This window comes from Balaenoptera physalus (genome assembly GCF_965194825.1).
Source record: "Balaenoptera physalus genome assembly, chromosome: 2".
Taxonomy (NCBI): domain Eukaryota; kingdom Metazoa; phylum Chordata; class Mammalia; order Artiodactyla; family Balaenopteridae; genus Balaenoptera; species Balaenoptera physalus.
In genome coordinates this window covers 29,063,633-29,089,164 of record NC_138883.1, presented here as the reverse complement: position 1 = coordinate 29,089,164, position 25,532 = coordinate 29,063,633, and the positions used below count along the sequence as shown (strand labels likewise).

General features: G+C 42.6%; 2 protein-coding genes across 7 annotated transcripts in view; one reads left to right on the top strand and one right to left on the bottom strand.

The window, feature by feature from the left end:
• HEATR4 (HEAT repeat containing 4) overlaps positions 1 to 25,532 on the bottom strand; it is a 231,879-nt gene that overhangs the window by 189,841 nt on the left and 16,506 nt on the right. For 2 of the 3 annotated variants that reach the window (XM_082451581.1, XM_082451582.1), the window contains exon 2: positions 15,799 to 15,933. Coding sequence is in view for 1 of the 3 variants with exons in the window: in XM_082451584.1 (XP_082307710.1) it covers positions 3,780 to 3,821 (42 nt within the window). In the remaining 2 variants the exon portion in view is untranslated. Of the gene's footprint in view, positions 1 to 3,779; positions 7,436 to 15,798; positions 15,934 to 25,532 lie in introns of those variants that run through there. The other variant, XM_082451584.1, reaches the window with a different exon arrangement.
• Positions 105 to 25,524, top strand: LOC309655887 (acyl-coenzyme A thioesterase 1-like; the record flags this gene model as incomplete). Of its 4 annotated transcripts, none has more annotated exons than XR_014261039.1 (3): positions 105 to 690; positions 7,442 to 8,426; positions 17,482 to 17,567. XR_014261039.1 is itself a non-coding variant. In XM_082451790.1 (3 exons), 3 exons carry the CDS (start codon positions 105 to 107, stop codon positions 25,106 to 25,108), a joined length of 807 nt encoding a protein of 268 aa, XP_082307916.1. In that variant the 3' UTR covers positions 25,109 to 25,524. The 4 variants fall into 4 exon arrangements, 3 of the variants coding, with proteins under 3 accessions (XP_082307916.1, XP_082307915.1, XP_082307917.1); XM_082451790.1 differs by lacking the exon at positions 7,442 to 8,426 and adding an exon at positions 25,091 to 25,524 and having other exon boundaries at positions 17,482 to 17,684; XM_082451789.1 differs by lacking the exon at positions 7,442 to 8,426 and adding an exon at positions 20,148 to 24,447 and having other exon boundaries at positions 17,482 to 17,684.

Sequence of the window (25,532 nt, the reverse complement as noted above, 5' to 3'; positions counted from 1 at the left end):
TAGGCCTTAGACTGCAGATAGGCAGCCTGTCGCTAGAGGGACTCTAGTTTCTAACTTTCTTCACAGCCCTGTTCAGTTGACCCGAGATCTGAAAAAGGCGCAAAATGGTGGTCTCATTTCCGGCTCTCCTGCGACCCTTCCGACTCTGTCGATGGGACCCTACACCCTGGGCGCGGTTGGCAGGGCCTACAAAGCTGAGGACCGGTGACCCAAACTCTTGGGCCCCTACCAGGATGGCGGCGACAGTGACGCTGGAGCCCGCAGTCCGCTGCCGCTGGGACGAGCCGGTGCGCATCGCCGTGCGCGGCCTGGCCCCGGGGCAGCAGGTCACGCTGCGCGCGTCCCTGCGCGACGAAAAGGGCGCGCTGTTCCGAGCCCACGCGCGCTACTGCGCCGACGCCCACGGCCAGCTGGACCTGGAGCGCGCGCCCGCGCTGGGCGGCAGCTTCACGGGGCTCGAGCCCATGGGGCTCCTCTGGGCTCTGGAGCCCGAGAAGCCCTTGCTGCGGCTGGTGAAGCGGGACGTGCAGACGCCCTTCGCCGTGGAGCTGGAGGTGCTCGATGGCCACGACCCGGAGGCTGGAGGACTCCTGAGCCGGGCGGTGCAGGAGCGCGACTTCCTGGCGCCGGGGGTGCGGCGCGAGCCCGTGCGCTCAGGCCGTGTGCGCGCCACGCTCTTCTTGCCGCCGGGTAAGCCCCCTGCTTCCCTGTTTATCTTGTCTGTGAGAGAGAAAAGCAGTAAGTAGGTAGCTCCCAACATTCCGAAGCTCTGTGGGGCCTGAAAATTTCGAGGAGACAAGAATGGAACGTAAGGCTGGCTGGGGAGGTGGCTCTGCTGCTCCAAGACAGAGGTCAGAACGAAGACATCGCAAGGAAAGGGTAAAGATAGTTGTAATTAAAATAAAAAAAAAAAAAAAAGTATAAGGAGTTTCCAGTTTTTAAAGTTTTCTGTCTAAAGTTTCTCAGTTTTACAACTTTGCTTCTAACTCCCAGAGTATATTAAGATTTAAGAAAATTACCATGAAGGAAGAAGGCCTTTTGCTATCCACTGGAAATCTTCTGAATTATTGGTTAATTTTACCATTACATAAAAAGCAACAGGCCAATGAAAAAGTTAAAAGATGCTTATCCTGATTAGGATCAGGGAAATGCAAAATAAAACTACACACTACATTAAACACCCTCAAAATTTAGAAGTTTAACATTACCAGTTTTTGACCAGTATGTGGAGGAAAAGGAACTCCCATACACTGCTAAAAGGAACACAGTTGGGGCTTCCCTGGTGGCGCAGTGGTTAAGAATCCGCCTGCCAATGCAGAGGACACGGGTTCAAGCCCTGGTCTGGGAAGATCCCACATGACGCCGAGCACCTAAGCCTGTGCACCACAACTACTGAGCCTACGCTCTAGAGCCCGTGAGCCACAACTACTTAAGTCAGTGCTCCACAACAAGAGAAGCCACCACCTTGAGAAGCCCATGCACTGCAAAGAGTAACCACTGCTCACCGCAACTAGAGAAAGCCCGCCAGCAGCAACAAAGACCCAACGCAGCCAAAAATAAATAAATAAAATAAATTTTTTTTAAAAAGGAATACAATTATTCATCTACCTGGAAAAAATTGCTTTTACTTAGAAAGTAGACTGGCATTCTACTCCTGGTGCACCAATAGGTATTTACGTTTGTAAGAGCAAAAACAACTGGAAACAGCCTAAATGTCCATCAGCAATAAAACTGATGAATAAATTGAGGTATATTTATAGCACAAAAGTGATTGAACTGTAGTCACAAGAATCAAGGGACTTCCCTGGTGGTCCAGTGGTTAAGAATCGGCCTTCCAATGCAGGGGACGCGGGTTCCGATCCCTGGTGAGGGAACTAAGATCCCACGTGCCGCAGGGCAACTAAGCCCACGTGCCACAGCAACTAAGACCCCATGCAGCCAAAAATAAATAAATATTTTTTAAAAACCAAGAATCAAAATGGATGAATCTCAAAAACAGTGTTGATGGAAACATTAAGTCCCCAAAGAACACATTCAGTATCATTACATTCAGATAAAATTCAAAAAATAGGCAAAATAAACAAAATGCCATTTAAGGTATACTTACAAGTAGTAAGACTGTAAAGAAAATCAAGAGATTAATAAAATTCAGAATAGTGGAAAGTGAGGGAAGGGGAACAGGTACTGACAGGGCTTTGACGGTTAGTACTGAATTATTAAAGTTCTGCTTGTAAAGTATTTGCCTTATAAATAGTCCTTAAAATTCGCACATTAAATACAAACTTTTAATGTAAATAGTGAAAATGTGACATAACTAGACTTATACAGAGTAGGTAGCTTTTTGAGTCTAGCATAATGTATTTGAGATTCATTCCTGTTGCTCCATATATTGGTAGTTCCTTCTTCTTGTGTCTTAGAAGTTTCCCATTACATGAATGTGGCACAGTTTGTTTATTCTTTCGCCAGTTGGAGGACATTTGGGTTTCAAGTCTTTGGGGATTAAGAATAAAGTCACTGGAAACGCTTGCATCCAAGTTTTTGTGTGAACACAAGTTTTCATTTTTCTTGGGTAAATACCAGGGAGTGAGATTGCTGGGTCATAACCTAAGTGTATGTTTAACTTTATAAGAAATTGTAAGCTGTTTTCCAAAGTGATTGTATCATTTTGCATCCCCACTGTTGCCCTTAAAAATAAAAGTTAGTTATTTGACTAACAAAAATGGGTTAATTTGGGAATAGCAGAGAATTGCAAATTGGAACAAGCAAGCCACGGCAAAAACCATAGGCAAGTGCAACAAAGCAAGGAGAAGAACGCTATTTTATAGAGAAAAAGGAGGAAGCTGGGAGGGGTTGTTTTGAACAAAAGTCCATCAGATAAAAGAGAGTTTGGGATAATGGTGATTTTTCATTGCTGAGTTGCTGGGGTAGTCAGTTTCTTGGAGGGGAGGCCATTTACATCTTTTGCTGTTGGGGCCTGTAGTTGATGATTCTTTCCTGTTGATGATCTTTCTGTTGTGATCTGTAATTGACAATTCTTCCTATAATTGACATGGAGTGGTACTGCAGGAGAGCTCCCCAATTCTGTCCTCCTGACTCCATTGTAGTGAGGTTTCCCTTTATTAGTTTTCACATTTCTCCCTTTTAATCCCGATCTTTCTCCAAAAACATCGATGATCAAGAGTCAGTGGAGTGGCTTTTTGTCCTTCTGTGTCAGGAAGGACCTTTCCTGGCTGTCATGTCCCTTGTTAGAGGGAAACTGCACAGAGTGGAAACCTACTGAGGTCACATTTGAGTAACAAGGAGGGGTAGGAGGGAGAACTTTCAGGCACTTTCCATCTATAGTCCATATTTCTCAAGACCCTAAGAACTAGAGATCATCTCTTTTGGCGTATATCATTTTTACAGAGGTTTGACAGGAAACAAGTATAGAATCAAAAGTGACATGACAATTCCAAATTGTATGATGATTCTAAACCGGGATCCTAGGCCTGAAGATAGCCAACTGAATAAATATTTATTGGCACTTATTCTGATTTCGGGGAGAAAAGTTCTCCCTACTGAGGCGAACCCAGAGCCATGGATGCCTCCTGGAAATCCCTGTTTAAAGCAGCCAGGAAAGCAAAATAGACTAGCGAATACAACAAGAGCACACTTGATCTAAAACAATTAACCAAGTGCATTCAGGAAGGTACAGTGCAGGCATAAACATGAGGCAACAGCTAATGAACTCTTCATGAAGACAGCAAAACTTCAAAGACATTTTAAAACAGTATTCTTACCTTAAAAGAAACGTTTGTAACCAAATGTGTTATTAGTGGCATAGCATGTGAGGTTGCCAAGTTCCGTTACCCTGAATTTGGATAAGAATCCAGAGTCAGTTAATAGTCCAGATGAAAAGACTAATGTGAATCCTAAACTTTCTAACAGTACTGGCCCTGACATCTTAGCAAAGCTGTCTGGTTAGATGTCGTGTGCTTCAATTCTGGGAAATCTTTACTTTCAGGTCATCCTATGATGTGAGGTCCAGTGAGGGTTTGGTGCTTTTTTTAGATGTGTCATGTGAAATGAAGAGTCTATTCCCTGGAGTTTGGCAGCACAAGGGTTGGTTAGCAGTACTTGAAAGGGGCCTTCCCAGTGGGGTTAAAAGAGTCTTTCTGGAGGTGTTTTTTTCAATGGAGGAAATCTCCAGAATACAAGGTATGATGCTTAAGGTCTTCATCTCCTGGGATTGCTCTGTGACAAGATTGCTCTACCAAAGCATGATTATTTTTAATGGAAGCAACGAGGTCTTTACAGTATGAAATATACCTCCTTTTATCAGCTGTGAATCAAAAGAGGCAGGGGCCAGGTGCATTGGCTGTCTTGTGACTATCTCAAAGGGTTAGAGTTTATGAGTTCCAAAGGGGGTGGATCTGAGATTTAGAAGGACCAACAGCAATGCTTTTGGCCAAGGTGTTTGGAGGGTTTGTACGAATTTTGCCAAATGAGTCTTTTAAAAAAAAAAAATTTTAATATTTATTTATTGGCTGCGCCGGGTCTTAGTTGCGGCACTTGGGATCTTTGTTGCGGCATTCAGACTTCTTAGTTGCTGCATGCGAACTTCTTAGTTGCAGCATGTGGACTGTTAGTTGCGGCATGCATTCGGGATCTAGTTCCCCGACCAGGGATTGAATCCCGGCCCCCTGCATTGGGAACGCAGAGTCTTACCCACTGGGCCACCAGGGAAGTCCCGCCAATTGAGTCTTTGTTATTTTTTTTTTTTTTTTTGGCTGCATTGGGTGTTCGTTGCGGGCTCTAGAGCACAGGCTCAGTAGTTGTGGTGCACGGGTTTAGTTGCTCTGCGGCATGTGGGATCTTCCTGGACCAGGGCTTGAACCCGTGTCCCCTGTATTGGCAGGTAGATTCTTAACCACTGCGCCACCAGGGAAGTCCCCAGTTGAGTCTTAATAGTGCCCTTAGTTTGTTTGACTTACCCTGAAGATCGAGTATGGTAAGTAAGCACAGTGAAAGTGTTGTAAAACCAGCCAAACAGCACAGACTTATTGAAGTACCTGACCGGTAAAATGGGTTCCCCGATCGCTATGCAGTTCAGGAGGGGTTCCCCAGGTAGGGATAATTTTTTCTAACAGAACTTTAGCTATAGCAGAAGCAGTGACCTGTCTACAGGGGAAAGCTTCAGTCCAGTGAGAAAACATACAAACCGTGACCAAAACATATTTAGATCCATGAGAAAGAGGAAACTGTATGAAATCTATTTGCCAAAACTTGAATGGCCCATTAGACAGTAAGTGTCCAGGAGCAGTGTGAATAGGTTTTCCTGGATTCTAGCTTGAGCAGGTGGGGCAAGTGAGGTGTAGGCACTTTTTGTGACTTTATTAATATTTCCTCACCACTATTTGTTCGTGAATGCTATCATTTTGTCAGCAGACTAATGGCTTAATGCATGTACAGTGGTAAGTAGTGGGAATTTTAGAATTTCTGGTAAGACCAGATTGTTGTTTTATAGTAAAGTATATAGGGGCTGGGTCATATGAAAAAATTTGGAATCCAATTTTGACAGTTGACAGCTAGCCTGAGAAAACCTCATAATTGGCACTTAATTTTAGGTTTCGGGAAGTACAGGATGCCCCATCTACTTGGAACCAAATGTAGTCCTTCTTCCATAATCAGGTGTCCTAAATATCCAACTTGCATTAGAGCAAACTGCAATTTTTCTTTGGAGACTTTGTGTCCCTTGAAGGCCAAAAGTTTTAACAGGTGGATGTTGTCTTCCCATGAAGAGTTTTGAGGCAAGCAGAGAAGCAAATCATCTGTGTATTGTGACAAAGTAGAGCCTGCAGAAACGTTCATATCACCCCAATCAGCTTTCAAGACTTGTGAAAAGTAGGAGGGACTCTCTGTGGAAGGCTGGGGCATTACTGTCCAGGTGTATTGCCTTTCTTCCCAAGTGAAAGCAAACATGTATTGGCTAGGCTCGTCAATTAAAATACTAAAGAATGCACTGTATAAATCAGTTACAGTGAAAAAGTTGCTGGGACTAGATGTCAGTAGTGTGTGTGGGTTAGGAACAGCAAGGTGTCAAGGGATGACAGTGTTTATTGCTTGTAAGTCCTGGACAAACCTCCTGGCCCAGCCATTGGGTTTTCTCACAGCTAAAATAGGGGTGTTCCAGGGACTAGTACAGGGGATAATGAAGCCCTGAGGATTGTAATCCTCTATTATGGGTTTGATACCTTGCAGGGATTCTTTATTTCTAGGGTACTGATTAATTTTGGGAGAGGTTTTGAGAGATCTGTTTGAATGTTGATAGGAGTTGCACTGTGGATTCCTCCAATATCACTTGAAATTTTGCCTGTAAAGAGGATGATGGTAGCTGATCCAGTCAGGACAATTGATCAGTGTCTCCCAGATTCAGCTACAGTGCCGTCAGTAATGGAGCCAATAAAGGATGTCAAAGAGTCATTTAATTCACTTGGTTGGCTATTTTGATTGCTACTGTCAAATTCCAGAATTATTTCCCTGTTGTGGGAGAGAGAAATTCCAGTATAATCCTTTTCTGAGTCTCAGCCTAATAAATGAATAGGGACAGAGGAACTCAGGAGAAAAGGGTGTATATCTGTCAAGGGCCTAAACAGAAGGGAATAGGTTCAGAGACAGGAACTTCTTGAGATTCATTAGAGAGCCCCACTATTTGAACTATTTTAGAACTCCAAAGCAGGGGCTGCTTTATAGCAGTGGGGTTGAGCATGGAGAGTGTAGCTCTGGTGTGTCATTAAGGACAGAGAGAGCTTCATCCCCAATCTGGAGAAATGTTTCTCCAAGTGGATTAAGAAGGAGGATTGGGAAGGGGCCCTGTAGTTCCTCAGAGCCCCGTCATTGGAAATTAGGAGGACATTGGAAAGGCTGGCTAGAGGCCTGAAGGCACCTGGAGCACTAAAATTTGTAAAAATCTTTTTCAATGTCCGGGCTCTTTGCAATAATAGGAAAAACTACGAGGGATTTTGGCTCTGTTCAGGGGACTTCATTTGCCAGAGTTGAAAATTAAGAAGTCTAGTGGTCTTTCTTTTAGGTGACTCATCTAGGGTGCAAGTGAGCTGATTTGCCAGACTAACTAAATCTGGAGTGGACATAGTTTCCCATTCCACCCTGCTTGTTTTAACTAAAAGAGGAAGATCCTGGCTCAGCACATAAATACACATAGAGTCAAAGGCTACCTGAGTGGATTCACCATATGAAGGAAGACCAGAATTTGCTTTGAAAACAATCTGAAATCAATTCTACTAGTCATGAACAGGTTCATCAGATTTTTGTGTGCAAGCCTGAATTTTGTTCCAATCAGTAGTTTTAGGAAAAGCTACTGTAATTGCTCAGTAGAGGTTTTCAGCAAGTATTCTAGCACTTTGCCAAAAGTTAGGGGTTTGTTTTTCTAAATCCTGTTCAGGATGTTCTCATCAGGGACGCTTCATCCAACGTTTGGGTTGACCTCACCAACAAGCAGGTGGACTAACTGATAGAAATCTAAGCAACCAGCTTGGTAAGTTTGAATAACTGTGTTAAACTCTTCAGCAAACCTATGAGGGTCCTCAGTTACTTTAAAAACTCTTCAACTATGGCTCCCAGTTTGGCTTTAGTCCAGGGAACATAAGAAATTTGGGGTTTATTTGGGTCCTCAGAAGACATAATTTTAGAGGGGCAGATTCTGATAGGTTCAGAGGAGGAGGGAGTAGAGAGAAGTTCAGGGAAAAAGGGAAACTCAGTGAGAGCATTAGAACGGGGAAACTGAGGCATAGAGGAGGTGGAGGCAGTGCAGCAGGGAAGGAGGGGGGTGGCATTAGAGGTGGGGCCTGAACACAGTAAGGTGGCTGCCATATGTATGGAGTCAAAGAAGGGGAGAGGGAAAGAGAGGCCTCAGAAGCCTTTTGACTTCTTTAGTTGTTTGTTTGCCTCAGTTACCTTAGAAATTGTTATTTGCAGAGAGGTAATTTTAGATTCCCGATATTGTTTGGAAGCCTCAAAATGCCAATTAAAATGGGTGTCCAATTCAGTTTTAAGAAAAGTAAGTAGGACTTCCCTGGTGGCGCAGTGGTTAAGAGTTCGCCTGCCAATGCAGGGGACAAGGGTTTGAGCCCTGGTCCAGGAAGATCCCACATACTGCGGAGCAACTAAGCCCATGCACCTCAACTACTGAGCCTGTGTTCTAAAGCCTGTGAGCCACAGCTACTGAGCTCATGCACCGCAACTACTGAAGCCCCGGCACCTAGAGCCCGTGCTCCGCAACAAGAGAAGCCACTGCAGTGAGAAGCCTGCGCACCACAACGAAGAGTAGCCCCCGCTCACCACAACTGAAGAAAGCCCGCGTACAGCAATGAAGACCCAACACAGCCAAAAATAAATAAATAAATTTATTTTAAAAAAAGGAAAGACAAGTAAGTTTGGGGAGCTCAAAAGTTCCCCATCATGTCGATTGGTGTTCTAAATTATGTTTCTTAGGGCTGTCCATTTAGTTAGAAATGCACATGAGGAGGGACCAAAGTTTTTAAACATAAAACCGGCTGGAGTCCCAGAAGCGGGGGCATCGTCAAAGCATTTTGATGACTGGGATCCCATTTCTTAAAGGTTTTTCTCTAGAGCAAAAAGAAAAATTCCTAAACAGCACAGTTCCAATAGGAACAGCCCAGTTCCTAAACAAATCAGACCCAAGGCTAAAGGAATAAAGGACAAAGCCTTTTTTTTTTAATTGGAGTATAATTGCTTTAAAATGTTGTGTTAGTTTCTGCTGTACAGTGAAGTGAATCAGCTATTATGTATACCTATATCCCCTCCATCTTGGACTTCCCTCCCAACCCCCCCATCCCACCCATCTAGGTTGTCACAGAGCACCAAGCTGAGCTCCCTGTGCTATACAGCAGGTTCCCACTAGCTAGCTATTTTACAAATGGTAGTATATTTATGTCAAACCTAATCTCCCAATTCATCCCACCCTCCCCTTCCCCCCCCATGTCCACATGTCCATTCTCTGCGTCTACATCTCTATTCCTGCCCTGCAAATAGGTTCATCTGTACCATTTTTCAAGATTCCACATATATGTGTTAATATACAACGTTTGTTTTTCTCTCTGGATTACTTCACTCTGTATGACAGACTCTAGTTCTATCCACATCTCTACAAATGACCCAGTTTCATTCCTTTTTATGGCTGAGTAATATTCCATTGTATATATGTACCACATCTTCTTTATCCATTCATCTCTCATTGGACATTTAGATTGTTTCCATGTTTCCATGTCCTGGCTATTGTAAATAGTGCTGCAATGAACATTGGGGTACGTGTGTCCTTTTGAATTATGGTTTTCTCAGGGTATATGCCCAGTAGTGGGATTGCTGGATCATATGGTAGTTCTATTTTTAGTTTTTTAAGGAACCTCCATACTGTTCTTCATAGTGGCTGTATTTATTTACATTCGCACCAACAGTGCAAAAGGGTTCCCTTTTCTCCACACCCTCTCCAGCATTTATTGTTTGTAGATTTTTTGATGATAGCTATTCTGACCTGTGTGAGGTGATACCTCACTGTAGTTTTGATTTGTGTTTCTCTAATAATTAGTGATGTTGAACTTCTTTTCATGTGCCTCTTGGCCATCTGTATGTCTTCTTTGGTGAAATGTCTGTTTAGGTCTTCCACCCATTTTTTTAATTCAGTTGTTTGTTTTTTTGATATTGAGCTTCATGAGCTGTTTGTACATTTTGGAGATTAATCTCTTGCCCGTTGCTTTATTTGCAAATATTTTCTCCCATTCTGAGGGTTGTCTTTTCATCTTGTTTATGGTTTCCTTTGCTGTGCAAAAGTTTTAAGTTTAATTAGGTCCCATTTGTTTATTTTTGTTTTTATTTTCATTACGCTAGGAGGTGGGTCAGAAAAGTTCTTGCTGTGGTTTATGTCAAAGAGTGTTTTTCCTATGTTTTTGTCTAAGAGTTTTATAGTGTCTGGTGTTACATTTAGGTCTTTAATCCATTTTGAGTTTATTTTTGTGTATGGTGTTAGGTAGTGTTCTAATTTCATTCTTTTACATGTAGCTGTCCAGTTTTCTCAGCACCACTTACTGAAGAGGCTGTCTTTTCTCCATTGTGTGTTCTTGCCTCCTTTGTCATAAATTAGGTGACCACAAGTGTGTGGGTTTATCTCTGGGCTTTCGATCCTGTACCATTGATCTATATTTCTGTTTTTGTGCCAGTACCATACTGTCTTGATTACTGTAGCTTTGTAGTATAGTTTGAAGTCAGGGAGCCTGATTCCTCCAGCTACATTTTTCTTTCTCAAGATTGCTTTGTCTATTTGGGGTCTTTAGTGTTTCCATACAAATTGTAAAATTTTTTTGTTCTAATTCTGTGAAGAATGCCATTGGTAGTTTGATAGGGATTGCATTGAATCTGTAGATTGCTTTGGGTAGTATAGTCCTTTTCACAATATTGATTCTTCCAATCCAAGAACATGGTATATTTCTCCATCTGTTTATGTCATCTTTGATTTCTTTCATCAATATTTTATAGTTTTCTGAGTATAAGTCTTTTGCTCCTTAGGTATGTTTATTCCTAGGTATTTTATTCTTTTTGTTGTGGTGGTAAATGGGATTGTTTCCTTAATTTCTCTTTCTGATTTTTCATTGTTAGTGTATAGGAATGCAAGAGATTTCTGTGCATTAATTTTGGATACTGCAACCTTACCAAATTCATTGATTAGTTTTAGTAGTTTTCTGGTGGCATCTGTAGGATTTTCTATTTATAGTTCATGTCATCTGCAAACAGTGACAGTTTTACTTCTTCTTTTCCAATTTGTTTTCCTTTTATTTCTTTTTCTTCTCTGATTGCCATGGCTAGGACTTCCAAAACTATGTTGAGTAAGTGTGGCGAGAGTGGACATCCTTGTCTTGTTCCTGATCTTAGTGGAAATGCTTTCAGTTTTTCACCATTGAGAATGATGTTTGCTGTGGGTTTGTCATAGATGGCCTTTATTATGTTGAGGTATCTTCTCTCTCTGCCCATTTTCTGGAGAGTTTTTATCATAAATGAGTGTTGAATTTTGTCAAAAGCTTTTTCTGCATCTATTGAGATGACCATATGGTTTTTATTCCTTAATTTGTTACTATGGTGTATCACATTGACTGATTTGTGTATATTGAAGAATCCTTGCATCCCTGGGATAAATCCCACTTGATCATGGTGTATGATCCTTTTAATGTGCTGTTGGATTCTGTTTTCTAGTATTATGTTCAGGATTTTTGCATCTATGTTCATCAGTGATATTGGTCTGTAATTTCCTTTTTTTGTGATATCTTTATCTGGTTTTGGTATCAGGGTGATGGTGGCCTTATAGAATGAATTTGGGAGTGTTCCTCCCGCTGCAGTTTTTTGGAAGAGTTTGAGAAGGATAGGTGTAAGCTCTTCTCTAAATGTTTGATAGAATTTGCCTGTGAAGACATCTGGTCCTGGGCTTTTGTTTGTTGGAAGATTTTTAATTACAGTTGCAATTTCATTATTTGTGATAGGTCTGTTTATATTTTCTAGTTCTTCCTAGCTCAGTCTTGGAAAATTGTACCTTTCCAAGAATTTGTCCATTTCTTTCAGGTTGTCCATTTTATTGGCATATAGTTGTTTGTAGTAGTCTCTTATAATCCTATTTATAATCCTGTATTTATAATCTTATATTTATATAAGATCTTATATTTATATATTTTTAAAAAATCTTATATTTATATATTTAATCCTATTTATAATCCTGTATTTATACTCCTGTATTTATAATCCTGTATTTATAATCTTATAATCCTGTATTTCTGAGGTGGCAGTTGTGATTTCTCCTTTTTCATTTCTAATTTTATTGATTTGCTTCCTCTCCCTTTTTTTCTTGATGAGTCTGGCTAAAGGTTTATCAATTTTGTTTATCTTCTCAAAGAACCAGCTTTTAGTTTTATTGATCTTTGCTATTGTTTCCTTCATTTCTTTTTCATTTATTTCTGATCTGATCTTTATGATTTCTTTCCTTCTACTGACTTTGGGTTTTCTTTGTTCTTCTTTCTTTAGTTGCTTTAGTTGTAAGGTTAGATTGTTTGAGATTTTTCTTGTTTCTTGAGGTGAGATTGAATTGCTATAAACTTCCCTTTAGAACTGCTTTTGCTGCGTCCCATAGGTTTTGGGTCGTCGTGTTTTCATTGTCATTTGTTTCCATGTATTTTTTAATTTCTTCTTTGATTTCTTCAGTGATCTCTTGGTTATTTAGTAGCACACTGTTTAGCCTCCATGTATTTGTGTTTTTTACAGTTTTTTTTCCTGTAATTGATTTCTAATCTCATAGTGTTGTGGTCAGAAAAGATGCTTGATATGATTTCAGTTTTCTTAAATTTTCCAAGGCTTGATTTGTTACCCAAGATGTGATCTATCCTGGAGAATGTTCCATGTGCTCTTGAGAAGAAAGTGTATTCTGCCACTTTCAGGTGGAATGTCCTATAAATATCAATTAAATCTATCTGGTCTAGGGACTTCCTTGGTGGCACAGTGGTTAAGAATCTGCCTGCCAATGCAGGGGACATGGGTTCGATCCCTCGTCCGGGAAGGTCCCATATGCCACGGAGCAACTAAATATATGCACCACAACTACTGAGCCTGCGCTATAGAGCCTGAGAGCCACAACTATTGAGCCCATGTGCCACAACTACTGAAGACTGAGCACCAAGAGCCCGTGCTCCACAACAAGAGAAGCCACTGCAATGAGAAGCCCGCACACTGCAATAAAGAGTAGCCCCCGCTCGCCGCAACTAGAGAAAGCCCTCACGCAGCAACGAAGACCCAACGCAGCCAAAAATTAATTAATTAATTAATTAATTAATTTTTAAAAATCTATTTTGTCTATTGTGTCATTTAAAGCTTGTGTTTACTTATTTGTTTTCTGTTTGGATGATCTGTCCATTGGTGTAAGAGGGGTGTTAAAGTCCCCCACTCTTATTGTGTTACTGTCGATTTCCCATTTTATGGTTGTTAGCATTTGCCTTATGTATTGAGGGGCTCCTATGTTGGGTGCATAAATATTTATAATTGTTATGTCTTCTTCTTGGATTGATCCCTTGATCATTATGTAGTGTCCTTCCTTATCTCTTGTAACAGCCTTTATTTTAAAGTCTATTTTATCTGAAGCGAGTATTGCTATTCCAGCTTTCTTTTGATTTCCATGTTCCATGGAATATCTTTTTCCATCCCTTCACTTTCAGTCTATATGTGTCCCTAGGTCTAAAGTGGGTCTCTCGTAGCCATCATGTATTTGGGTCTTGTTTCTATATCCATTGAACCAGTCTGTGTTGAGTCTGGTTGGAGCATTTAATCCATTTACATTCAAGGTTATTATCCATATGTATGCTCCTGTTACCATTTTCTTAATTGTTTTGGGTTTGTTTTTGTGGGTCTTTTTCTTCTTTTGTGTTTCCCGCCTAGAGAAGTTCCTTTAGCATTTGTTGTAAAGCTGGTTTGGTGGTGCTGAATTCTCTTAGCTTTTGCTTGTCTGTAAAGCTTTTGATTTCTCTGTTGAATCTGAATGAGATCCTTGCTGGGTAATCTTGGTTGTAGGTTTTTCTCTTTCATCACTTTAAGTATATTCTGCCACTCCCTTCTGGCCTGCAGAGTTTCTGCTGAAAAATCAGCTGATAATCTTATGGGGATTACTTTGTATGTTATTTGTTGCTTTTCCCTTGCTGCTTTTAACATTTTTTCTTTGAATTTAATTTTTGTTAGTTTGATTAATATGTGTCTTGGTGTGTTTCTCCTAGGGTTTATCCTGTATGGGACTCTCTGCGCTTCCTGAACTTGGGTGACTATTTCCTTTCCCATATTAGGGAAATTTTCCACTATAATGTCTTCGAATATTATCTCAGACCCTTTCTTTTTCTCTTCTTCTTCTGGGACCCCTATAATTCGAATGTTGGTGCGTTTAGTGTTGTCCCAGAGGTCTTCGAGATTGTCTTCAATTCTTTTCAATCTTTTTTCTTCATTCTGCTCCTAGGCAGTTATTTCCACCATTCTGTCTTACAGCTCACTTATTCATTCTTCTGCCTCAGTTATTCTGTTATTGATTCCTTCTAGTGTATTTTTCATTTCAGTTATTGTGTTGTTCATCTATGTTTGTTTGTTTAGTTCTTCTAGAGCTTTGTTAAGCATTTCTTGTATTTTCTCAATCTGTGCCTCCATTCTATTTCCAAGACTCTGGATCATCTTTACTATCACTACTCTGAATTCTTTTTCAGGTAGGTTGCCTATTTCTTCTTCATTTATTTGGTTTTGTAGGTTTTTACCTTGCTCCTTCACCTGTGACATATTTTTTTGTTGTCTCATTTTGTTTTTTGTTTTTTTTTTTTTGATGGGTGGGATTGTGTTCCTGTCTTACTGGTTGTTTGGCCTGAGGCTTTCAGCACTGGAGTTTATAGGCTGTTGTGTAGAGCTGGGTCTTTGTGCCAAGATGAGGACCTCCGGGAGACCTCACTCTGGTGAATATTCCCTGGGGTCTGAGGTTCTCTGTTAGGCCAGTGGTTCGGACTTGGAGCTCCCACCGCAGGAGCTCAGGCCGGACCCCCGGCTCATGAACCAAAATCCTGCAAGCTGTGTGGGGTGGCAGAAAAAGAAAAAAAGGAGGAGAACAATAACAGAGTAAATAACAAAATTAGAAAACTAAAAGATATGGTAGAAAAAAATAAAAATATAGATGAAACAACAACCAGAAGGTAAAACAGAACCACAATAGCAAAAAAGAGAGAAAAAAAAAAAGCCTTGGCTGGGGGAGGGGGGCGGGGCTTAAGCAGGAGTGGGGTTTAGGCGGTGGATCGGGCCTATGCTTAGGTCCCAAAGGGCCGGAAAAGGCCCTGCGGGGGTGGGGGGTAGGGCTTAGGCAGGAGGGGCCCAGCAGTGCCTCTGGCCTTGGAGGGTGGAGGACCACGTCCAGGACCCCGCAGGCTCCCTGGGCCTGAGTTGTGGGGGGGGGAGTTAGGTGCGTTCCCCCCCATCCTCCAATCCCAGAGGGTCCGTCCCCCATTGGCCTCTCTTCTTCTTCCCCCCTCCCTCCCTCTTATGCCCCTAGGACCCACACAGCCAGAGGGAGCCCCAGAAGGCAGGGGACCAGATCCAGAAGCTCAACAGGCTTCCTGGGGCTGAGTGGGTGGGGGAAATGCCTCCAGTGTTTCCCCTGATCCTCTGATCCTGGATGGCCCCTCCCCACCGTCAGTCTCTCCTCCTCTTCCCCTCTCCTCCCTCCCTCCCACACCCCTAGGACCCACCTGGCCAGAGGGGGCCCCAGAGAAGGAGGTCCAGGCTTGGGAGTCCAGCAGGTTTTCCAGGGCCTGAGTGGGCGGGGGAAATGCCCTCCGTGCCTCCCCTGATCCTCCAGTCCTGGAGGGCCCTTCCCTGTCTGCCTCTCCTCTTCTCTCTCCACTCTCCCCCACCTCCTGTGCCCCTAGGACCCACAGGGCCTGAAGAGGGCCTCAGAGGGTGGAGGACACAGCCTGGAAGCCCAGCAGGCTTCCCGGGGCTGATTGGGCAGGGGAAACACTAGGCTCGCTCCCCCCATCTGAACCCCCAAGGGTTCCTCCAGGCGTGGGAACCCCTCCCCTCTCCCAGCCACCCCTCAGGGGTGCTGGTCCTGTCGGAGCTCCACTTCTCCTCCCCCTCACTCCCCACCAGTGTCCCAAAGCCTTTAAATAGATCCCGAATAAAGCTTGGAGAGCTCACAGTGCAGAGAGTGGAGCTTGAAATCCAGGAGAGACTTACCCTCAAACTCCAGGGTCAGCTAGAAGGCAGTAAGCTCAGTGGGCTCTGTGGGTACTGGCACCTGTGTCCACACCAGCCTGGGAGTTTTGTGGGGTCCTTTTTGGATCCCACTTCTGAACACCAAGTCATGTTGCCCTTAAAAATAAAACAGTGGTTTTACCAGCAAAAATGGGTTAACTCTACAATACCAGAGAATTGCAATTCAGGACAAGCAAGCCATAGCAAAAACCATAGGCAAGTCCAACAAAACAAGGAGAGGAATGTTGTTTTATACAGAAAAAGGAATTTGGTAGGGGTTGTTTTTAACAAAAGTCCATTGGAGAAAAGTGACAGTTTAGGGTGATGGTGATTTCTCATTAGCTGAGTTGCTGGGGTAGTCGATTTCTTGGAAGGGATGCAATGTACATCTTTTCTTTTGGGGGCCTGTGATTGATGATTCTTTCCTGTTGATGATTCTTCTCTTGGGATCTGTATTTGACAATTCTTCCTAAAAATGATGTGGAGTGGTACTGCTGAGAGCTCCCCTTCTGTCCTCTGGATCCATTGTGAGGTTTCCCTTTATTAATTTCACATCACCAGCAGTGTATGAGGGATCCAGCTGTTCCACATCCTCACTAGCATTTGGCATTGTTGATTTGGGGGCGGGGGGCGGGCGGGAGAGGGCAATGATTTGCTGTTTTCATTATCTGTAAATTATTATTATTTTTAAAAATAAATTTATTTTTTTTGGCTGCATTGGGTCTTCGATGTTGGGTCTTAGTTGCTGTGCGCGGGCTTTCTCTAGTTGCGGCGAGCGGGGGCTACTCTTCGTTGCTGTGCACGGGCTTCTCATTGCAGTGGCTTCTCTTGTTGCCGAGCTTGGGCTCTAGGTGCACGGGCTTCAGAAGTTGTGGCACGCGGGCTCAGTAGTTGTGGCTCATGGGCTCTAGAGCGCAGGCTCAATAGTTGTGGTGCACGGGCTTAGTTGCTCCGTGGCATGTGGGATCTTCCAGGACCAGGGCTCAAACCCATGTCGCCTGCATTGGCAGGCAGATTCTCAACCACTGCGCCACCAGGGAAGTCCCTTTAAATTATTTTTAATCACAAAAATAGTACATGGGGCTTCCCTGGTGGCGCAGTGGTTAAGACTCCGCCTGCCAATGCAGGGGACACGAATTCGTGCCCCAGTCCGTGAGGATCCCACATGCTGTGGAGCAGCTAGGCCCGTGAGCCACAACTACTGAGCCTGCGCGTCTGGAGCCTGTGCTCCGCAACGGGAGAGGCTGCGACAGTGAGAGGCCCGTGCACCGCGATGAAGAGTGGCCCCCGCTCGCTGCAACTGGAGAAAGCCCTCGCACAGAAACGAAGACCCAACACAGCCATACATACATACATACATACCTACATACATACATACATACATACATAAATAAAAAATAGTACATGCTCTTTGTAAAAATCTGTGGGGCCTTGAGGCCCCAGGTATAGTGGGGAATGTGGGTTTAGCCTATGCCACAGTCTGGATCTTTGAAGACCAGAGCCATTCAGCATTTCTGCAGTCTGGATCTTTGAAGACCAGAGCCGTTCAGCATTTCTGATTGTCAACAGAAAACTTTGACATCACCAAATAGGTAAAAATGGCTTTTGACGCCACTGCAAAGAGTTTCAAGTATAGTTTAGTCTTGTGTTTTGTTTCTTCCCAAGGACCCGCACCCTTTCCTGGGATTGTGGACATTTCTGGAACTGGACGTGGCCTTCCGGAATATCGAGCTAGTCTGCTGGCTGGGAAGGGTTTTGCTGTGATGGCTCTGGCTTATTATAACTATGAAGACCTCCCCAAGAGCATAGAGAACCTCCACCTGGAGTACTTTGAAGAAGCTATGAACTACCTGCTTAATCACCCTCAGGTTGGAACTTCCTCTAATTTTTATGTTCTACGTATCAGTTCTCCTTCTCTTAAATGCTCTTGGTTTTCACAGAACTTGACAAATTCATGACAGCCCTTCCCTGCCCCCTTCCACTACCTTTCATAGTCGCTTTTCCCAGACAGTTTCCATGCAATTAGATGTTATTGTAATAGATTTCCTGCTAGTAAAGATGTCCTAGTTGGAATTATGGAATTTTAAATTCCAGTATTTTATACTATTTCATTACAAGCCCAAACACATTGAGAACCCTGGGTTTGACACAGGAAGTAGAGGAAAAGAGGAAGGAGATCAGTGACTCTAGTTTAAATGTTTGTGTTTAATAAACCTCTCCTCCATGTGCCCCTCTGAGAGCAGAGGATTCAGTTTTAAAGAAGAACCTGGTGACAAGGAACCTAGGTAGTATGGAGTGTTTGGAGGGCTCAGGATATCAGAGGATTAGAAGATAGACCTTGCTCAGGGTATCAGAGGATTAGGAGATAAACCTTGCTTATTTTATAAGTCAATCAGAGCTCAAGGTGGATGGAAGTGCTGGAGCTCTTAGAAAATGTGATGGGGTGTAGTGGAACCAGCACAATATGTTTGATAGAGAAAAGTTAAATTTGAGGTTTGATTTTGCCACTTAACTAGCTTCATGACCTTGGGGCCTCTGTTTCTTCCTCTCAAAAGTTGGGATGACAGTAATATCCCATTCCGAGTATCTTTATGAGAAATAAGTGGCTGAAAACAGTTAAGGGTGCTCTTGTAGAAACCGTGACAAAAAAAAAAGTGCTGTTGAGAGGTCAATAAAAAGGCATTTGTAACAGAAGAGTTTGGTAATTGACAAGAAGAGTCCTTATGGAATAGGGCAAACCCACATTACCCTGGAGGGGATTGAGTAGAAAATGAAGAAAGAAAATAACGACAAAGTTTCCCACAAGTTTTGCTGTGAAAGGGAGTAGAAAACTGGGGCAGAGTGGATTTAAGCTCAAAGGATTGTTATTAAAATGTAAGAGGTACTAGAGCTTGGGGTACACTGATGGGGATGAGCCAGTAGAGAAGAAAGTTATGAAGGAGAGAGAGAAGGAGGAAGTAATTGCAGGAGCAGAGTCCCTGAGGGTGAGGATAGATGGGGTCCCAAGCACAAGCAGAGGGTGGCCTTGAATTAGAGATACTTTGGAAACAGGAGGGAAGGAGGAGAGCTTGATTCATGTAGAACTAAGTAGACTTGGAAGGGAAAATTGAGAACAAGTTCCTACCTGATAGCTTCTATTTTTAGTGAAGGCGAATAGGGGTTAAAGGGGCTTACAGAGGTAGGAGACAAGGTGGAATGGCCTTTTGGAGAAGTGGAAAGCAAACATCAGGGAAGCAGGATTGAGGGGCAATATGGATGCTTATTTGAAATTTGTGGTCATGACATGAAAGTAAGATCTGTCCGCACAAGCATGTATTTTTTTTTAATTAATTAATTTATTTTTGGCTGCGTTGGGGCTTCGTTGCTGTGTGCAGGCTTTCTCTAGTTGTGGCAAGTGGGGGCTACTCCGTTGTGGTGCGCAGGCTTCTCATTGCGGTGGCTTCTCTTGTTGAGGTGCATGGGCTCTAGGCACACGGGCTCAGTAGTTGTGGCTCGCGGGCTCTAGAGCACAGGTTCATTAGTTGTGGCGCATGGGCTTAGTTGCTCCGCGGCATGTGGGATCTTCCTGGAGCAGGGCTCGAACCCATGTCTCCTGCATTGGCAGGTGGATTCTTAACCACTGCACCACCAGGGAAGCCCGACAAGCATGTATTTTTTTCTCCAGCAGTGTTCATTTGCACAAATGCAGGCCTGGAGGAAGTGAATAACAGGTGTTTTTAACTGAGGTTAGCACTTTTCTAGGCAAGTAGGACCAAAGGGAGAGAGGTATTAAGGGAGTTAGGAGTGTTTGCAGGCGAGCGATAATAACGATGAAGCTTGAAATCTAAGCTGGATGAGGTGGGAAGTGAGAAAATGAGAGAGGTACTGATATGGAAAAAATGGTAGTCAGGGTCTCAAAGAGGTGGGAGTGGGCAGTACTAAAATGGCTAAACTGGAGATAAATAAGATGGTGATTAGAGAGTAGAATGCTTGAAGCTGAGATTTTGGAGATGATGTACTTATTGATGACTCGGTTTAGGTTATGACAATGGAAGTGTGTGTCTAAGGTCGGGGAGAAAAAAAGATCATGGGAGGTTTGGAGGTCAAGGAACTGAGAGGCCAAAGTATTTAGTTGTCATCCACATGGTTGAAGACACCAGGAATGGTGATGGAGAAATTGTGGAAAGCAAGGTAAAGAGGAAGGATAAGTCAGTATCCCAAGGCTGCAAACCCTGATAAGTGGGAGAGCCCAGATCCACGCTCAGTTCTAACCGACTCTCAAGTCCAGGCGCTACTCGCCACACTGCACTGTTCATGGACTCATTCTCCTTTTCCCTTTGGCCTTTTCTCAGGTAAAGGGCCCAGGGGTCGGGCTGCTTGGGATTTCCAAAGGAGGCGAACTCTGCCTCTCCATGGCCTCGTTCCTGAAGGGCATCACCGCGGCTGTCATAATCAATGGCTCTGTGGCCAGTGTCGGCGGAACCTTACACTACAAGGGTGAGACTCTGCCGCCTGTGGGTGTCAGCCGAAGTCGATTCAAGGTGACCAAAGATGGCCTAGCAGACATTTTGGATGTCCTGAACAGCCCTTTGGAAGGACCTGACCAGAAGAGCTTCATTCCTGTGGAAAGGGCTGAGTGCCCCTTCCTGTTCCTTGTGGGTCAGGATGACCACAACTGGAAGAGTGAATTCTATGCTAATGAGGCCTCTAAACGCTTGCAGGCCCATAGTAAGGCGAAGCCCCAGATCATCTGCTACCCAGGGGCGGGACACTACATTGAGCCTCCTTACTTCCCCATGTGCCAGGCTTCCCTGCACACCTTGGTGGGCAGTCCTGTCATCTGGGGAGGGGAGCCCAGGGCTCATGCCAGGGCCCAGGTGGATGCTTGGCAGCAGCTCCAGACTTTCTTCCACAAACACTTGGGTGGGGAAAAGGGGACAATCCCAGGAATGCTGTAATCATTAATCCTGGGAACAGCTGCCACAATTAGTGTATATGTGTAGTTTTTTTCTTGTTAATAATTACTTCAGTGTTAAAGTGAACGTACCAAGAAATTTTCAAGATATTTATAAATTACATACTTTTTCAGTTGTTTGGGAGGAGAGTGATTCTACGGAAAACACAACAGATGGAGAAAGCCCATGCCCTTTAGTATCTAACAACACATAACTGACAAGGCTTTAGCTCTGAAAGGAAAAGAGTAATACCTGGTACACAATTGGTGCTCAGTAATTATTTGAATAGTTTATTATTGATTTTGTTTAATAATTAATTTATAAATAAATGATTACCTACTGTGGAAGAAAAGCATATAAAATATCAAAAATCTTATCAGATCTGAGTTTCTAATTTAAGAATGGAAGTGAACATCTTAACTGTAAATTACTATACTAGTTACAGAACTACTTAGATGAAAAAAAATTACTAAAAATTTTCAAAGCAAGTATGTTTTTAGTTCTTTGATATCTTCTCCATGAATGAGTAAGGATTCTCCTCATGCAAGCGTATTTTAAGTTATTTTTGTATCTTCACATATGGACCTTTGTGATCTAGTTATTTTGAAAGCTGGTAAAACATTATTTAGATGAATTTCATAAGTGACTTTAATAATCATTAGCGTGCAAATAAATGATTCAGTTTTGCACCACTTGATATAAACAGTTCCATATTAAACTTACTAAACTTTTCTAAAGCTTAATGTGTTTAAATAAAAAACACATTAATTTGTGATATGGTGTTCCAGTTCCTCAACTTTCTTTTTCAGTAAAGCAATTCCTGACAGGTGTTTTTTCCTGAAATTCAGAAACAGTACAGAACTCTTTTTGTTTTGCCATCTGTTTTTTTCTTCTATACCATTGTGAGGCAGGTGTCATCTTCATTTTACAGATGAGGAAACTGAGACTCAGTACCTGCATGGTACCTCTAGAGCTGGGGCCCTGGCTCCCCACATCAAGTTTCTTCTCTCTTGAGCCCGTCCATGCCCTGTGCAGGGCAGCAGCCCCAGCCACAGGCAAAGGAAGTGGCTCGTCTTTCTCCTGCCTAAGTTCTCAGGGGAGTTCCTGGACTTGCAGTGTGAGGGTAGGGGTATTTCAGGGCATTGATGTTGAAAGAGTAGATCTGGAACCGTGTTTAAACCCTTGACATAGTAGTATGGTTTTGCGGGAGTTGACAGGCAACTCAGAATGCCTATACTCCTTCCCTTGATTGTTAACAATGTGTATGTGATTTGCTCTCCTCTTCCTCTTTCCTCTCTTTGTATCTCTCTTTCTGCTACTTTCTGTAAACAGCGTCTTCCGTGACACTTGAAGGAATCTCGCCATCTATCAAGCTGGAGTGTCAGGCTTCTCTAGAGGCTGATAATGAGTGATAAAAGGCAGAAGCAGCAGAAATTTGGGGGCCAATTAATGATGAAGTTAAATTGTAGACCATGTATTTCAAAAGACACAAAGATGATTTCCTCTTTAAATTCTCTTGAGTAGGAGGATCTAAGAAAAGGGGAAATAGAGACACCATAGGCACGTGCTCTGGAGGGGAGAGTGAAACTACATACTATGATGTGAAGATTAGAAAAGAATTCAGAGTGATAGTGGCTTTTGATATGGGTCTTAACTGATAGGATCTCTTTTTCTCTGAATCTAGAGTAATAAAAATTCATAGAAAGCTTGGAAAACAGAGAAAATTATTCACTAGAAAAGGAGGTACATATAATCCATTCACTAGAAACTAGCACACTTAACATTTTAGAATATTTCCATTTTCCTCTAGGCTTGTTGTTGTGTGTATTGAGTTTTTACTCAAGTAAAAACTCCGTTTTTACCTCAGTATTGTATGATGTTTTTCTTACCATGTTATTATATTCTTCAAATACATGACTTTTTAAAAACAGTGATGTGTATTCCATTGATTGGTGCTACTACCCTTCATTTAATCAATCCCCTGTTGTTACCCTTGACATTGTTGATAGTTTTTCTTTATAAAGTCCGTTCCTATGGTGAAGGGACATATACATGTATAAGTCTTTGTGTGTCACTGATGATTTCTTTAAGAGAGATTCTTTGAAAGGAAATTACTTGGTCAAACTTCTGAACAGTATTATGATCCTTTACTATGCATACCAGAAACAATCAACTACACCATCAAAGACACTGTATGAGACAGCCATGTTGTCAATACTGGTGTAATGTGTGTGTATAGGTGTGTGTGTGTCTAATTTTTATAATTTTATAAATTTTATAGGTTGAAAAGAGAATCTCATACTGTTGTGCTTTTTTGTTTTTGTTTTTGTTGTTAGTGAGGTTGAATATTTCCCTCTCTTATTGGGAAAATATTTGTATTCCTTTTAATCTACATTTCCCATTCCTTTAGAATGTTCAACTGTTTCTTCATGACCTAGAGCAGCATTTCATTATGTATTTCAGAAGTAGATATATTAGATAATTCTAATATATGTTGGCAACATTATATTACCTTGTTATTTGCCATTTAAACTATGTATATGTGTGTGAATATATACGTGTCAGGTTTTGCAAGATGGACTTGATGACGGAAGGTGGAAATGATAAGAAATATGTGTACTGGTCTCTGCCTGTACCTTTCTCCCAACTTCCAGCACCGAGCTCCTAAACCCTTGTAAATTCCTAAGTGATAAAAGCACTAGTAGCATCTTTTGTTCTAGCGAGGCGACTCTGGGTGGGCTCCTGGATGGCTCCTGGATGGGGACTGGTAACCAGAAAGACCAATCCATGATTAGAAGCTTGGAATTTTCAGCCGTCTTGCCCCATTCTCCAGAGGACAGCGGGGCCAGAAACTGAGTTAATAATTGATCATGCCTATGTGAGGAAGCCGCCAGAAAATCCCAATAGTATGGGGTTTGGAGAGCTTCCAGGTTGGCAAACACTACCACACAGGCAGGGTGATGCACCCCAACTCCACAGGGACAGAAGTTCCTGTAGTCGGGACCCTCTCAGACTTCGCCCCATGCATCTCTTCATCTGGCTGTTTCTCTATATCCTTTGTGATTTCCTTTAATAAGGTAGTTGATGTAAGGGTTTCCCTGAGTTCTGCGAGCTGCTCTAGCAAATTAGTTGAACCTGAGGAGGGGGTTGTGGAAACCTCGGATTTATTGCCAAATCACACAGAAGTTGTGGGTACCCTGGGGACCTACTACTTGCAACTGGCAGCTGAGGAGGGTGAGAGCAGTTTTGCGGGACTGAGCCTTTAACCTCAGGCAACTGAACACCATCTCCAGGTAGACAGTGTTAGGACTGAATTAAATTGTAGGACATCCAGATGGTTGTCTCAGAGATTTGCCTGGTGTGGAGAAAAAAACCTCCACACATGTGGTAACCAGCAGTGTCAGAAGTGCAGTGTTCTGCGTGAGTAGTAAAGGAGACACACAGAAAAGAAAGACACAGGAGGAGAACTGTAGGTTTTTCCTTATATACAGAAGACATTTTAGGAAGTCAAAGTAACAGGCTCAGTGGTGGAAAACTCAAGTGTGTTCAAGTATAGTTATCCATGTTAGAGTATAGGGTACACATAAAATAGCAGTGTGTAAACACTACAAAAGGAGGAGAATGCTATGTGATAGACAGTCTTAAATGTGTTTAATTGTACAGGCAAAGGGAGACCTTAAAGATTGGTAAGAAAGAGGGTGATACAGTTGCCACTGTACTTTAGAAAAAAGAATATGGTGTGAAGTACCCACACGGACACTATTGCAATAGTGAAGGATTCTATTGCAATGGCTTATGGGAAGACTGACCCTTTCTATCTTACACACTTTATAGGATCTCAAAATTTCTTGATACTTTCTAGTTAAACCTAGAAGCTGCAGGGAGGGAGGAGGACTGTTCCTTTTCCTAAAAGAGGTTTCATTCTGAACAGTAAGTGGACACCAGTTCTGCATGGGCATCAGTTTGGATCTGGAGAAGCCCCAGGGGTAGGAACTAATCAAACCTCATTTTAGGAGAGGACAGTGCTCTTCAGGCTTCTTCAACCCTTTAGTGGCCATTGACTGGACCACATCTAGCTAATCAGAGCCCCTTGACATCATCTGTTTCCTCAACAGTATCCCTTTGTTTGTGCTCTATTTCAATACTTGTTACTATTCGAATATCAACAAAATTTCTACTAGGAATGCATGTGGTTTTACCTTATCTCACCTGTGTAGGGGAGGAAAAATTTTACCTATACTCTTTTGGAGTTTCTGACTAGGCTTGAGAATAAAATTAACATAAGACAGATTAACAAGAGAAAAGAATACTAAGTTTTTTTTTTTTACATGTACATCAAGGTCTCAACAAGGAAATGAAGACCCGAAGAAGTGGAAAAACCGAAGTATTTATACAGTAGTTTGAAGAAAGTGCAAACTGTGGAAAAGTAAAATATACGGGGAAACTAAAGGAAGAGAAATGATTGTGACAGTCATGTGCAGAACTCTCTCAGCCTTGACTCCTATTTCTGGTGATAAGACTGAACTTTCCTGCTGTATAGGGAAGGCACCGCTCACATGGGAGTCTCCTCTTCTGCTTTCAAGGAAAAAATGGGGGATAAGTGCCCTTCTGGCGCCTGCTGTTTTTCAAGTGCCTTTAGCTCTAGTCAGTATGCCAAAGTGACATATTTTGGGGTGGCATCCACTGAACCCTTCACCTGAATTGTTTCCACAGTGTCTATCAATCATCCCCACTTGACTTTGAGAACTGAAGATAAACTGAGGGAGAATTTTCATCTTGCTG